Below are 16,502 nucleotides of genomic sequence, written 5' to 3' on the forward strand. Positions count from 1 at the left end.
GAGGCGCGATGCAGGCGGGGAGCGGTCAACAGGAGCGGGACTTGGTGGGGCGACGTGCTCGTCCAAGGTCCGACAGAAGCAGTGCTCGCCAGCAGCAGAACTTGGCGAAGGGCGGCGGCTTCGGACGATGGCGCGGCAGAGCTTGGGCCCTGGGATGCTGGTGAGGTGGCCGTCCGGGCGAGAAGACGAGCGCGGGGTCGAGCGCTGCTGCGGGGTGCTCGTCTCCTGTGCTGCTCAGGCGTGAGGGGTTAGGGGGTCGAGGAAGCAGGGGCGCATCCGGGTGGCCTGAAGGTCGAGGTCACCGTCGGGTTCGGGCGTCCATGGCGGTTTCCTGTACAGAGAGAGTCAAGAGGGAGTTGAGCAGGGACGCATAGAAGAAAAGAAGGAAGGAGGATAAGAACAGCGCGCGAGGGACTGATCTGGTGGTTGCCGGCGGCGCGACGGACGAGGACGGCGGGGTTCGGGCGTGAGCTCGGGAGCGAGCTCCTGCGCGGGATGGAGATGGATGCAGGAGGGTGGATCAAGGGGAGGAAGGGCGCTGCTGGGCAGAGGAGCTCGGGCTCCTGCGGGATTTGAGCGGCACGGCTTGGTTGGCTCGAAGGATTTGGACCAGATGGATGGGGATTCGAGGAGAAGGCAGGTGAGATGCGGTTGGATGGATGGATCGATGGAATTCGGTGGGGATTGACCGGCGTTGAAACCCAGGGAGACCCGGTGGCGGTGTTTGCGAGTGGTGGTTGGATCGGGAGCTCGGGCAGGATCCCGAGGAAGAAGGTGGTTGGTCTGGTGGCGGCAGAGGGAATGGAAGGATGGGACACCTCCTAGGACCTAGGGTTTGACTGTTAAAATAGCTAGGACAAAACGGAGTAGGTTTGGACCCTCCGATCGAAATTGGACGGTCGAGAATAAATGGGTTAGGAAATCCAAATGAGAAAACGGTGATGTTTTGTAGACGTTTGGGGATGATCCGGATCCAACGGTGACGACTGCCCTGGTCGGGTCCGGGACAATTTCGGACGCGCACGCGAGGGGTTCGATGCACTGTGCAGAGAGGGTTTCGGACCGTGCGGTCGCATCGGACAACTCCGGAAGCGAAGAGGGGAAGGAGGATGGACTAGGCGGGCTGTGGCGAGACTGCGAGGGGGAGAAGAGAGAGAGAGAGGGCCCGGCATCTGTTTCCGGAGACCGAAAACGCCTGACGTTAGACCGGCTATAATGCCGCTATAGTTAATCGTTGGGGCGTCAAACGAACTCCGAATGCGATGAAACTTGGCACGCGTCCTACCTACACTATAATAAGACCGCACGCCAACTCTCATCCCATTCCGAGAACATTTTTCCGGCCACTTATAAAATACTATTTCGGACATGCCGCGGGCGCGTGCAAGTGTGTTTGGGCTCAGAATGGACAACGGGCGGAACTGGGAGACCCGGACGAATGCAAGTTTTAACACATGATGATGCAATGCACATGATGAAATGATAAGATGCAACACGCAAGAAAATGACACGGCAACGACAACGAATAACTGGAAGACACCTGGCGCAACGGTCTCGGGGCGTCACAACAGTCCACCACTACGAGAGGATCTCGTCCCGAGATCTAGAATGGCACCGAAGGGAAACGGAAAAGGAAGAGAAGAGGTAAAACTAAGTTGCTCCTTTGACAAACGAGTGAGACCAAAAAACCTTGAAAAGGTTGAGCAAAATGAAAGAAAGAAAGCAACGGAGAAGAAAAAAGTTGAAAGCACTCCGTTAAGAAAGAGGAATAAGAAAGAACCAATTCGGGTATCACTTCGGTTGAAAGGATATGCAAGGCTTGATAATATGAAAGAACTCGAGCAAAAGGGCACAACACTCCGGTTAATTGGATAAGCACGAAAAGAACAAGGTCCTGACAAGAACAAGAATAAGGGTTGAAGAGAGCAGCAACACAAAGCCTCTGGAAGAAAAGAGAGAAATGGAATGGAATGAACGGAGGAGAAAACAACATCTTCTACCTTGAATGAGCTTGCAAAAGCATCTTTAGGAGAAAGTTCGAACAGAGTTGTTGGAAAACCAACAACGAAAAGATAAGCTTGTAGTGGGCTTATGGAGAACATCTCAAAACTTAAGGTGAAACTCTGCCACTAATGAAAACGATAGATTGGATTGATATCAAAAGGAGACGAGAACTTATATCACCGGGAGGATAAATGAAGAACTTGGGTCATTTATAAGCACCATAAATAGCAACAATCCTTAGGGAAAGCTTTAGGTGAAATATAACCCAAGATAACTCCAGCAAAGTGATTGATGGATTGAGAAGAGCTCATGCTCGAAGAAATTGGTGGGTTTAACTATCTCATTCTTGACAATTGTTGTGTCATGAAACACGAACTCAAATTGTCAAGAGTGACATAATACCACCTCCGATGATACGGTAGAAAGAATTGCACTCCGGATTGCAAGATGAAGAATGATCGAGCTCCTCTGAAAAGAATCTCAATGAACACTTCGAAAAGGAATTAAATCTTAGATGAACCATCATGTAGAACCTCCATGAAGAACTTCGGTAACAAAAGAATGATCAATCGAAATGAAAGGGAAATTGAAAAAAAAACACGGAGGAGACTTGCAATGAATAGATGGATTTACTCGATGAACCTCCGGAAAGCAAGAATTGAATTTACTCGAAGAAACAAGAATAAGAATTACATTATGCTTAACCTTCACCAATTTATATTGATGACAAGCAACGGATCGCATACAACTTATTCTCGAAGAAAGGATTAGGATAGATATGGCGCCAACTTGAGAAGGTCTTCAACGAACCACCGATGGAATCGAAACAACGAATGAATTGGAATGATAAAGAAGAAAGAGAAATCTTAAAAGAACCACCGTAAGGATTGAAAAAGAACGAATAAAAGATAACGAAACACCGGGAAGAATTTGCAAATGAACGAAGATGCTTGAGAGAATTTAGATACATGAGAACGAAGAGATCATGAATTAATTAGAGAATATTTGAATGATGCACCGGTAAGATTTGGAGAATGATAGCTGAAAGCTGAGAATGAATAATATTTGAAAAGATGGCCTTCGGAGGAAAAAAATGGGAACAACTCATGAAAAGCTCCGGGTGGGTGAAATAATTCTCACAATCAAAACCCATTATGAGAGGATGTCACAAAGCTAGAGCCATAAATCTTGAAGAGAAAGGAGCAAGATTTAGAGGAAAATCTTCTTCGGTCTTCAAAATCTGAGAATGACGACGAGAAACACCATCGTGAATTGTTGAGACACTCCGGAATAAAGAAGAATAGAAAAGTTGAGCCAATGATGAAAAGAATTTGGAAGATCTTGGGGAAAGACATTTGACTGATGATAAATCATTCTTACGTCAAACTTCAAAAAGAATTTAGGATAGCTCCAGGAAAATAGAAGAGTCAGGTAAGATCCTGGAAAAGACCTGTGGGTTAGGGCCCACTCAAGAGAAACACCGTTGAAATGATTTAAAAGAGAGAATGCACTGGTTGAATTAAAATGGCTTGAATGAGGTACCAATCTCGAAAGAGCTTGAACGAATGCAGAGTGGAAACACGAATCTTCGAGATATCTTGAGCACTCCGGAACAATTGAATAGCAAGCGGGGAATAATTATGAGGTGCACCGACATGTGAATAGCATTAGAAACAAAGAAAAGAATATGATCAACACTGAAAACTCGAATTGAATCCATCGAAGAAGGAAAAGCACGAAGAATGATGAACTTGAATCTCCATTAGAATCTTCATGAGAATCACCGAATAAGAATATTGATGGAAAAGAATTGAGAGACTTCATAACCAAAAGATGGATACTTGATTAAGAATTTGAGTCCTTGAGGAAAAAGGGTGGGTGGGCGGGAAAAACAAAGGTAACTTGGAGACAGATGAAACAAACATCGTTGAGAAGAACTGATAATTGATCTTGCGAATATTGAAGTGATCGGATCCACTTGAAGAGAGACACACCGGTTGAAAAGGATTGGCATGACAATCTCGATTAATATGAAGGGGTTTGGTATTCACATAGGAATATGAGAGCACCGTTTAGGAAAGGTATGGAATCAACACTTGACATTGAAGCAACTCGAATACACAAATCAAAACAAAACAAGGATTGGCTTGCAAAATAAGCCAGAACAAACATATGATAGAGATTTCGTCCGAAGTTTTCATGGTGGGGCTTACACGGGCTCGATCATACAGCACCATCATGTGCAAGGAAGTGCACATGACATACGAAGCGTCCCCGAGTCGTCATAGCCAAGGACTCTTTAAGACACAACGAGACCACTGTAAAACCAACCGTGGATAGGCGGACCACTAGACGTCGAACCCCAATTTCATATCATACATCCGTCGGAAAGATATCTTAAGAGCTACTTGAATTCCCACTTATAAACTCCCGAAATTTTCCGGTTATGCAATCAGGTGTTGGGATATAGGGGAAGCATAATATCTCACCCAAAACTAACAAATCCTACATCCATCTGTATCCATCCTTCAACACATAACCAAGAAACTTTCGGAAATCATCTACCTCAACCTTCGAAAAGCATCCGTTATACAAGTTATGGCAATACTCCGGAACTCCCGCCCTAGTACTGGGTGGCGTCGAGGTTATCTCACCAACAACTGCATAAAAGAGATTTTTGATGTCGGTGAAACTAAACTCAGGTATTCCAGAACTGCAACGATAAAATTGTGACGACAACACCTCGGAGCTCAACTCCCCGGGACACTGCCACAACCCCTAAATGACAGGAGGCACTAAGAACAATGTTCTCGTCACAAAACCATCGGAACGATTCCAAGATACCCGCGTGATCCTAAATTTTTTTAGTGAAATTTGAGAAGAGAAGAGTCAAAACTCTACGTCAGGATGCCTTACCAGAGCGACGAAGGGACTGGGGAGTAAAAAGAATTCCCAACTCTCCGATATATATAATCCTAAATGACTCAAAACATTTTTCTAGACTCAACAACGCCAGCTATTCGATCAAGCAGGGGGGCTCCTAAGGTCGGGGAAGGCTCTGATTACCAACTTTTAACGCCCTCGATGCGGCTATATCTCCCACGTGTCGAAGCACGACTTAGAGGCATAACCGCATTGAAAGCAATGTCGCAAGTGAGGTAATCTTCACACAACCCATGTAATACATAAGGGAAAGATACATAGTTGGCTTACAATCGCCACTTCACACAATTACATGAATAAAGCATTACATCAGCCAAATACAAACAAGGTTTGACTACGGAACCAAAAAGGAAAGAAGACTACCCCAAAAGCTACACAGATCCCTGATCGACCCCAACTGGGCTCCACTACTAATCAACTAGTACGAAACAACATAAAGGACAAGATCTTCAACGAGCTCCTCCTTGAGCTTGGTTGCGTCATCTGCACGGTATCATCGGCACCTGCAAACTGGTTTTGGAAGTATCTATGAGTCACGGGGACTCAGCAATCTCACACCCTCGCGATCAATACTATTTAAGCTTATAGGAAGGGTAAAAGGTATGAGGTGGAACTGCAGCAAGCGACTAGCATGTTTGGTGGCTAAAATACGCAAATGAGAGCGAGAAGAGAAGGCAAGGCACGGTCGATAAAACTATGATCAAGAAGTGATCCTAGAACAACCTACGTCAAGCATAACTCCAACACCGTGTTCACTTCCCGGACTCCGCCGGAAAGAGACCATCACGGTTACACACGCGGTTGATGTATTTTAATTAAGGTCAACTTCAGGTTTTCTACAACCGGACGTTAACAAATTCTCATCTGCCCATAACCACGGGCACGACTTTCGAAAGTTCAAATCCCTGCAGGGGTGTCCCAACTTAGCCCATCACAAGCTCTCACGGTCAACGAAGGATATTCCTTCTAGCGGGAAGACCCGATCAGACTCGGAATCCTGGTTACAAGACATCCTCGACAATGGTAAAACAAGTCCAGCAAGACCGCCCGCTGTGCCGACAAATCCCGATAGGAGCTGCACATATCTCGTTCTCAGGGCACACCGGATAAGCTAAGCATACGGGAGCCAACGTAACCCAAGTTGCCAAGGGACGGCCCCGCACGGTGCTCTGGGTTGGACCAACACTTAGAGAAGCACTGGCTCAGGGGGGGGGGGGGTTAAAATAAGATGACCCTTGGGCTGGCCGACCCAAGGGAAAGAAAAGGCTAGGTGGCAAATGGTAAAACCAATGTTGGGCCTTGCTGGAGGAGTTTTATTCAAGGCGAACTGTCAAGGGGTTCCCACTATAACCCAACCGCGTAAGGAACGCAAAATCCGGCAACATAACACCGATATGACGGAAACTAGGGCGGCAAGAGTGGAACAAAACACTAGGCATAAGGCCGAGCCTTCCACCCTTTACCAAGTATATAGATGCATTAATTAAATAAGATATATTGTGATATCCCAACAAGTAAACAGGTTCCAACAAGGAACAACATCTCCATGTTCCAACAAGGAACAAACTTCAATCTTCACCTGCAACTAACAATGCTATAAGAGGGGCTGAGCAAAGCGGTAACATAGCTATTAAATATAAAGTTTATTAAATTCTGAGTTACGGTTATTTAGTTATGAATCAAAATATTTTAACAAGTTATTTAAGCAAATTTAAACAAACATCAGTTTAAACATTTTAAACATAGATGGAAGTTGCAAATTATTAACCTACACAAAATTCTAAGCAAGTTTCATATAATAAGTTTTTATATGTGATGCATGGTTGGTGAGTTATTAAATACATGTACTAGAAGGGGTTTTCTTTAAAACTGGTCTCTCTGGATTAAATAGGCAAATTCATAGATCTGAAAAAAACAAGAATGAGCCAAAATAGAGGCCGGCCCAACAAGCAACAGGGGCAGGGGCTGCTCACTTCGGGCTGAGGCCCAGTCGGTGGAGGAGCCGTTGGGCTGAGGAAGAAGTGGCGCGGGGCTGGGCCTTGGCGAGGGGCGCTGGAGCCAGACCACGATGCGAGGCAGGGAGGCGCCGACGATGCTCGCGCGGTCAACGGCACTGAACAAGGCATCATCCTCCTCTGCTCGCTCGACAGGAAGCAGTGGCGGCGCGGGACTGCAGGGACGCGGAGGTACGGGATGGCAAGGGCGGCCGGATCCAAGGCGGGAGAGGCGCGATGCAGGCGGGGCGCGGTCAACAGGAGCGGGACTTGGCGGGGCAACGTGCTCGTCCAAGGTCCGACAGAAGCAGTGCTCGGCAGCAGCAGAACTTGGCAAAGGGCGGCGTCTTCGGGCAATGGCGCGGCGGAGCTTGGGCCCTGGGATGCTGGCGAGGTGGCCGTCCGGGCGAGAAGACGAGCGCGGGGTTGAGCGCTGCTGCGGGGTGCTCGTCTCCTATGCTGCTCAGGCATGAGGGGTCAGGGGGTCGAGGAAGCAGGGGCGTGTCCGGGTGGCCTGAAGGTCGAGGTCGCCGTCGGGTTCGGGCATCCATGGCGGTTTCCTGTACAGAGAGAGTCAAGAGGGAGTTGAGTAGGGACGCATAGAAGAAAAGAAGGAAGGAGGATAAGGACAGTGTGCGAGGGACTGATCTGGTGGTTGCCGGCGGCGTGACGGACGAGGACGGCGGGGTTCGGGCGTGAGCTCGGGAGTGAGCTCCTGCGCGGGATGGATGTGGATGCAGGAGGGTGGATCAAGGGGAGGAAGGGCGCTGCTGGGTAGAGGAGCTCGAGCTCCTGCGGGATTTGAGCGGCGCGGCTTGGTTGGCTCGAAGGATTTGGACCAGATGGATGGGGATTCGAGGAGAAGGCAGGTGAGATGCGGTTGGATGGATGGATCGATGGAATTCGATGGGGATTGACCGGCGTTGAAACGCACGGAGACCCGGTGGTGGTGTTTGCAGGTGGTGGTTGGATCGGGAGCTCGGGCAGGATCCCGAGGAAGAAGGTGGTTGGTCTGGTGGCGGCAAAGGGAATGGAAGGATGGGACATCTCCTAGGATCTAGAGTTTGACTGTTAAAATAGCTAGGGTAGAACGGAGTAGGTTTGGACCCTCCGATCGAAATTGGGCGGTCGAGAATAATTGGGTTAGGAAATCCAAATGAGAAAACGGTGATGTTTTGTAGACGTTTGGGGATGATCCGGACCCAACGGTGACGACTGCCCGGGTCGGGTCCGGGACAATTTCGGACGCGCACGTGAGGGGTTCGATGCACTGTGCAGAGAGGGTTTCGGACCGTGCGGTCGCATCGGACAACTCCGGAAGTGAAGAGGGGAAGGAGGATGGACTAGGCGGGCTGTGGCGAGACTGCGAGGGGGAGAAGAGAGAGAGAGAGAGGGCCCGGCATCTGTTTCCGGAGACCGAAAACGCCCGACGTTAGACCGGCTATAATGCCGCTATAGTTAATCGTTGGGGCGTCAAACGAACTCTGAATACGATGAAACTTGGAAGGCGTCCTACCTACACTATAATAAGACCACACGCCAACTCTCATCCCATTCCGAGAACATTTTTCCGGACACTTATAAAATACTATTTCGGACATGTCGCGGGCGCGTGCAAGTGTGTTTGGGCTCAGAACGGACAACGGGCGGAACTGGGAGACCCGGACGAATGCAAGTTTTAACACATGATGATGCAATGCACATGATGACATGATAAGATGCAACACGCAAGCAAATGACACGGCAACGACAACGAATAACTGGAAGACACCTGGCACAACGGTCTCGGGGCGTCACACGCCCACAGTGGATTCAGCCCCCTCGAGAAGAAATTCATAAAGTTGCTACATGATTGTAACGTCGGTCCATCAAGAATGGTCCAAATACTGTCCCTGATCCACATTGGAGATGGTAGTCTGAGTAGCATGCCCTACATACCAGCAGGCTTCACAAACCTAAAGGCAAAGTACCATAGAGAGAGCAGGTTGGCTGACATAGAAGACACAATAGCCTATTTCGAAGAGAAAGCAAAAGCAGATACTGATTTCTTCTATAGGATAAGATTGGATGATGAGGACTGTGTTAGAAACATGTATTGGGTGGATGGTGCTGCAAGAAGGGCCTACAAACATTTCCATGATTGCATTTAGTTTTACGTGACATATCTCACTAATATGTACAAGATGCCATGCGCTCCATTCATAGGAATAAATAACCACAATCAGTCATTGCAGTTCGGTTGCGGACTCGTTCGGAACGAAGATATGGACGGTTACACTTGGTTGTTCAAAACCTTCTTGGAGTGCATGGGTGGACTTGCTCCGATGAACATAATAACAGACCAGGATTTTAGCATGCGTGCAGGCATAGAGGAGGTCTTTCTGTTGGCAGTGCACATGCACTGCAGGTGGCATATTATTAAGAAGGCTAAGGAGACGCTAGGACCTTTCTTTGTTGACCGTCTAGAGCTACACAAGGCATTCGAGTTGTGCCTGGACCACAGCTTGACGGTGGAGGAGTTTGAACGGAGCTGGACGGCTATGATTCAAACATACCAAGTCCAAGACAATGGGACACTTACTATCCTGTGGGAGAAGTGAATGTACTGGGTGCCGGCCTACTTCATGCTGTGCTTCTTTCCATTTCTGCAGACTACTCAGCGCAGTGAGGGGTTCAATGCTGTTTTCATGCCGTACATGAGCCCTAGCAACTCATTGCTACAGTTTGCCAAGCAATACACAGCTTTGCAACAGAAAATACTAGGATCTGAGCTACAGCAAGAAGCAAACGCCGTGCTGAAGCAACCTAAATTGCTAACATATTTGCCGATGGAGAGGCAGATGAGCAAGATATATACCAACAAGATTTTTAACAAGTAAGTGCATTATCTAACAGTCTTATTTGCACTACCATGAAGATAGTAGTTGCCATGTAGAATGCAATGTAATTGCCAACTTTTTGACATGCTTATCTATTGAAAAATAGCTATTGATTACATTGTAAGCATAAGCTATAGTTGCCATGTGAAATGAACTATAGTTGCCATGTGTATTGATCTGTAGTTGCCATGTGTAATGAACTGTAGTTGCCATGTGAAATTATATGTAGTTGCCATGTGAGACAAAACTGCATTTGCCATGTTAAATGAACTGCAGTTGCCATGTTAAATAAACTGCAGTTGCCATGCTAAATAAACTGCATTTGCCATGTTAAATGTTATGCACTTGCCATGTTAAATGTTATGCACTTGCCATGTTAAACATCATGCAGTTTCCCTGTCGAAACAAACAATCCAATTTTTTTTGGGAAAAAGGCTTTCCATGCCATCATCGATTTTAATACGTTTGCTATGTTGTGACCTACCTCAACAAAAGGAGCTAAAAACATCATATAAGAGTTTAACGAGCACAAAAACATGTAGATTCCAGGAAGAAATAAAGCGTGCCAGCATGTACACAGCTTACCAAGTTGACGAACATACATTCAAGGTGTGTTCTCTAATGGGCATGTCCGATTCAGAACCTGAAGACCCGGACAAGGGAAGAAACTACTTTGTCAAGGCCTTGATAAACGAAGGCGAATACTACTGCCAATGCTGCAAATTCGAAAGGGACGGGATTGTGTGCTGTCACATACTCAAAATAATGGACATGCACGCGGTCACGCGATTGCCCCGCCATTTCATAAGACGGCGATGGACTTGGGATGCTGACGATGCGTTGGGGCCACAAACATCAATTGCAGTTTTGGCTGTGCATGATGACAGACCAGAGGCAACCATGGATGCTGTGAGGCACGTTGTCTTAACCAAGAACTATGCTGAGCTAATAGGTGAAGCATACAAGAGTGATGAGACAGCGAGGGTGGCAGAAAAACACAGGAAGGCCCTGAAAAGAGAGCTTGATGAGATCAAAAATAGGAAGGCTGAAGAAGCCTTACACAGGTTCCCCCGCACCTCAAGTGTGCCTTCGTCCACGGGTCCATCCTCTGAAAACTCGGAGGTAGGGTTTGGAACAGCAAGCACACAAACCCAGGTCGGGAACCCGCCCCGTTCCATCACAAAAGGGCCTCCAAAAGAGATGAGATACAAATCGGGGTTGGAAATTCAAGCAAAGCACAAGAAAACAAAGAAAGGAACGGGCAATCCGTAAGCAGCTGTGGAGGATTATAACTTAGGTGTTGGTGACAATTTTGTAAAGTAGATGGTCAAGATTTTAAAAATGTGAGAATGACTGTTGGTGGACAACATAATTTGAAGAAACTGCCATGTATGCATGACTAAAAAATGCCATGTAGGTGCTACTAAATCTGACATGCAGCTTCCATCGAATCTGCCATGTAATTGCTACTGAATCTGCCATCGCGTAGATTTGCATTTTCAGTCCACGCATTTTTGTTTCATGCATATTGTATTGTATACATACTCTGAACGAACTAGTTAAAACAATCACGTGCAAAAACACGAGAGAGAACAATTTCTTATGAACAACCATGCTAACCGATATAGTTATCAATGCAAAAAACCCAAAACAAAACGAAACGAATACTTTCACTATTTGTGCCTGATCAACTATATTTGCCATGTTTCAGGCATCATAGACGCATTCAAACACCCAACTAGTACTCACAATCACAAACGAATAATAGTAGTGAACATAAACGTAGTTGTTGTCACACCTAAGCAGGTTCAGATCCACACATATATTACAAATATCCAATGGCACTCACACGCCACCACTATATACTAGACTACGGGGGATGCAGTCAGAACATAGCACATAGACATAGTTTTAAAAGAACAAGGTGATACCTTACATTCCTCAGCCACATAATGTAAGGTAGGCATGCGGTATGGAGCATCACGTGATCACTTGTACTTCTTGTTGACGGTTTTGACAACGCCCTCTATGAACTCTCGTGTGTTAGCCCACGTGTTGAAATCTCCATTCATCAACTAGTTCCATGTGTATATTTTACGAAGCTCGACGACCATTGCAGCTGTGACCATAGGGACCCATCGACCTTCCCACTTTGCAAGGTATTACAATGTGTGAAAGCCGCAGTCATGCCTATAACGAAAAGAAACATGTGAACTCATGCCAACAGAAAAATGATAAACTTTGATGAATAGGTGAAAAGGTTTAAAATTGATGTGGATGACACATGAAAAAGATAGTAATTACCCATTTCCTTGCTTCACAGTGTTGACATACTCGATCGGAAAATGATTGATCTATACCTTTGAGTTTTCGTAGTGACAGTTCCATGTCTCTTTCAGGTTGTTGATGAAGAATTCAACATGTGTAGTAAGGTCTGCGTCTTCTCCTGAATGGATTGAATCAAGCACTTCGAATCTTTGGTTCTTTAGGTCAAGGCTAATCGCATAGTGGTGACCACACTTTTCATATGGGTTGTGTGGTGCAAGCTCCTAGAACATGGGGAACATGACCTATAAGTAAAAAAAGAGGAAATAAAAAACAGAGTTCACATCAAAACAGATTGATGCAGTTGGAAAAATGATATGTAAAATTATTGCCAGATGCAGTACGAGATATATGAAAAACCAAGCATCAAGTGGTTAAAGTGAACGCATCGAAAATGTTTATTTGCCATCTGTAATTAAAAAAAGTTTCCATCCATGTATAAACATAGTTGCCCAATATTTTAAGTGAAGTTGCCACACAAGTTGCATTAAACGATCAAACTTATTTTACATGGCAGCTGTTTCCACATGAAACGTCTATCACAAAAACAATACGTAAACCACATATTAGGTGCAAATACTGACAAAACATACCATGCAAAAAATTTACACCGAGAAGAAACACTCACATATTTCTTCAGCATGAGCTTGAAATCACCATGCGCGGCAAAATGCTTTCTCAGGATTTTATGGTTGAAGTCACCATCCCATATTTTGCAGGTCGCGTTGTACTGCATGATCGTATTGTCAGGACAAATGTCCACATGCCTGTTGATGAAGTCAATTCCACACGCAACTACATTCTTCGACATTTTACCAGTAGGCCTCACAGCCTCGGCAAGATCACCTAGGTCGACGTATGTCGCATCACATTGTATGATTTTGGTTCTGTCCAAACATGAGCTGTATGAAAATGATATAACATGGAAGAATCATGTCTACTAAAAAAATAAAAATAAACATGGACAACACATGGCTAAAAGGGAAAAAAATATCGGTGAAAAGCAAGTAAGGGGTTATGTGGTGTGGACATTACGCTTTCAACTCCTTCATGTGCTTGTTGTTCGACCTCACATTTCCAAAACGCTTGACAATATCATATAGTTGGGTCTGCTCCTTTGTAGCCTTAACATTGGGCTCAAAGTCATCCACCAGGGGTGCATGAACCACCCTAGTCTGCCTCATAGATCCAGGGGTGGCACTTCTAACAGTATCCTCGGACACTAACTCAGCAAGCACGTTAGAACTTGATTGCCCCGTACCCCGTGAGGACCTCCTCTTCAATGCTTCCTCCTCAATCCTACGGTAAGCTTCATCGATTGATGGCGAAATGTCCTCAGGGGTGGCTTGAAGAATAAAACTGTTGGTTAGGAAACTTGGAAACAACAAGTTATTGTGAAAAAAAGTTCAGACTGTGAACTGTAGGTGCTAATAAGAAAGTGTGTATGTCAAATTTCACTTGGTAGACCAAAATGTTTCCCAGATGGGAAGTGCACTATTGTTGCCATGTGGCAACAACTTCAGTTGCCATGTGCGTTGCCCTGGAGTTGCCATGTGGCAACAACTTCAGTTGCCATGTGCATTGCAAATGTAGTTGCCATGTGGCAACAACTGTAGTTGCCATGTGCATCTCATGAGATTTGCCATCACCAGTAAGCAACCAAAAAGCTTGTGACAAAAGTTAGACAAAAATATACAAACAAAATGATAAACACACAAAAAATATACCTTGCACTATCTGCTCTGCAAACTTCACAGCCTTCCTGCCATCAGCCATTGGCTGCGCCATCATTGGGGTCGTGCCTGCCGGGAAAGCAAAGGCAACAGGCAGAACATCTTGCACCACTGGTTCATTTTGAGTGTGATCGATGCCAAGGCTAAAGCTCGGTGGGGTTAAAGCCATTGGGTGCCTCTCCTGCCTACTAGCCGGATCGCGAACAAGTTGCTTGGCAGAATCTAGAGGTGACAGATCAACAAACATTTCTGCCTCGTCTACTACAGGATCATCGACTTTATTAGTAAGGCGGGGCGTGCTGTCAGCGGTCTCAATCGCAACTTTCTTGCCTATCTGCTTGTTTGGGCTCTAGGGGACACCAATGTTGACTAAGAGCTTAGAAGTGCACAGATTTAAGCTGGTGTTCTCCACGGCGGTGAAAGATGCAGTCTGCTCCAAACGTTCACCTCCTTCAGTCGTGCACGGCTTGCCACCTGTGTCAGTTGTATTCCGGACTTCCGTTTTCTCCATAACATTGCGTTTGGCAGAAGGTGGGAACAGCGTGGAAGCAGGCACATAACCAATGTCACCTCTATTGCTCTTAGCTACATCTGGTGCATTGGATATCTGTGCAGGATGCTTGCAGGGGCTAAGCCACCTAGGTGGCAGACTAGCTCGCGCAATGGTCACCGCAGCAGCCTCTAGACCACCAGCAGGTGGAGCTGTTGTGCAATGAGTCTCACCTGTGGATGGCCTCTCATTCTGAAATGTATCCGCAGCCCCCTTCTTTTGTGGACACAGAAGTGCCACCAGCCACATGCTTGGAATCCGTATCAAATGAGCGGGAATCTTCCTTGTTTAGGTTGATCTTTGGAGCGTCCACTTCAACACTTACTGATCGGGTGGCATGGGTCACAACAGCATCCCTCATTGCCACCAGAGTGGGCAATATCTCAGTGGTCCTGGCAGATACTGGCTCGTCACTACTAGATGTACGGATGCCTGTTGTTGTAGTCTGCACATATGCAACCGACGGAGATGGTCGGCTGCTTGCATCAGAGCTAGTGGGAACAGTGGATGGTGCTGCAGCAGTTTTGTCGACTGGCGGCTCATGAATATCTGAGTTGCCACTTCTCGACAACTTGGAGTGGAGGCGTTCAAGTGGGTTTTTGGTAGTGGTTTTGCTCGAGCGTGTAGTAGTCTTCTTCACCCTGCAAAAGAAGACACATGAAGAGTGGAAGAAGGTGAGCAAAATAATTTCCATGGTAGTCATCATACAATGAAAATGTGTGAAATGCCAGAGCTGCCATTTGAAAACAAGTTATGGGTGAACACACATGAAATGCAAAGAGGTTGAAGTTAGTGGAAAGCTACTAGTTGCCATATGAGTGGAAAAGATTTGCCAGTATTCTAGTTAGCAGTTGCCATGAAGAAAGAAGCATGAGTTGCCATGCAGCAAATTTAGATCATAAAAAACAGCAGTTGCCATGTGGGACAGATAGCAGTAACCATGGGACAAGTTAGACAACTGCCATGAGAAGCAGACAGTAGTTGCCACATAAAATAGATCAAGTAAAAGGTGGTATATGATTCAGAATGCATCAACCAAAAAATAGCATTAGGACAAATAAAAAATAGGGAGAACCCACCTCTTCATTATCTTCCTCACGTCTTCCAGCACGACAGGATCACCGGTGTTGGACGTCGACATGCGAGGAGACGACCTAGTGGAAGTGGTAGAACCAGTAGTGGGAGCCCCCTTGTTCAATCGGGCAGAAACACGGGTTGACGTGGGTGCTTGTTTCTTTTTAACTGATCGTCCACCAGTTGTAGCCTAACTGCACGTAGAAAAAATGGCACCAAACATACCAAGTGTGAGACACAAAAATCGTGGCACACTTAGCAAAAAATGAAAACAGGTTTGGGCTGTTAAAAAGGAAGGACAAACAAAACACTAAAATAGACGTCGAACCTCCTCCTAGCAGCTACAGGATCGACCCTACACCTCTTTCCAGCAGAGCCTTGCCCAGCATCCTCTGGAGCCCTGCCCCTCTTTGAGAGCGACACCCCCGTGTCTCTCACAATTGTTCGATCAATGCCTTCCTCCGGTGGAGGAACTTTTGGTGCAGCCTTGTCATTCTTACCACCTACACGAACTTCAACATGTTCATCATCGTCAGTTTCATGTTGCACATTCTCCATGTCGTCGTCATCGTCCTTGTCGAGACCAGCATCTTGCATGTCAGGGAGTTCCTGAGAGCTGTTGTAGTCATACAGGCGACGACAACCAGTTGGTCGATGCGTGCATCCTCCAACAAATGATGTAAACTGCCTCGCAACCTCATCGCTATCAGAACCATTAAGTGCCGTCCAACCCTCAACCAACTTCCCGAGCAAGCTGGTCATGCCGGAAGCAAACTGCCCGACTAAGTGCTCAACAGGTGCCCTCGCCTGAGCAGAAAACAAAAAGTAACAATAACAAAGCATATTAGAGTCACGTGCGTAAGAAAAATAAGCCAGAACAACCGTAAAAAGATATCGAATGCAAGAAAAAATAAATTCAGAAAACAAGTAAACATCCTTGATTACGTCAGCAGGACAAGATGGAGCTGAATGCACATCCATCCACTTGCCAAAGTTCTGT

General features: G+C 46.2%; 1 protein-coding gene across 1 annotated transcript; it reads left to right on the forward strand.

Annotated features, from left to right (window-relative positions):
* Positions 1-9,247: 9,247 nt before the first annotated feature.
* Positions 9,248-12,270, forward strand: LOC147971443 (protein FAR1-RELATED SEQUENCE 5-like). Its single transcript, XM_087523974.1, has 4 exons — positions 9,248-9,499; positions 9,593-9,816; positions 10,708-10,942; positions 12,220-12,270. The coding sequence occupies exons 1-4, from the start codon at positions 9,248-9,250 to the stop codon at positions 12,268-12,270; spliced, it is 762 nt and encodes a 253-aa protein (XP_087380100.1).
* Positions 12,271-16,502: the final 4,232 nt, after the last annotated feature.

The sequence above is a fragment of the Triticum urartu genome, chromosome 5A, assembly GCF_056163025.1.
Source record: "Triticum urartu cultivar PI428250 chromosome 5A, HENAU_Tu73, whole genome shotgun sequence".
In the NCBI taxonomy this organism is placed as follows: Eukaryota; Viridiplantae; Streptophyta; class Magnoliopsida; order Poales; family Poaceae; genus Triticum; species Triticum urartu.

What these genes read in the sequence shown, in the direction of transcription:
- LOC147971443 (XM_087523974.1), top strand. Translation starts at nt 9,248, where the DNA reads ATGGGTGGACTTGCTCCGATGAACATAATAACAGACCAGGATTTTAGC. An exon ending in ACCAACAAGATTTTTAACAA is followed by an intron (nt 9,817 to 10,707) that starts GTAAGTGCATTA and finishes GCATGATGACAG; the next exon opens with ACCAGAGGCAACCATGGATG. An exon ending in CATCCTCTGAAAACTCGGAG is followed by an intron (nt 10,943 to 12,219) that starts GTAGGGTTTGGA and finishes TGTCTCTTTCAG; the next exon opens with GTTGTTGATGAAGAATTCAA.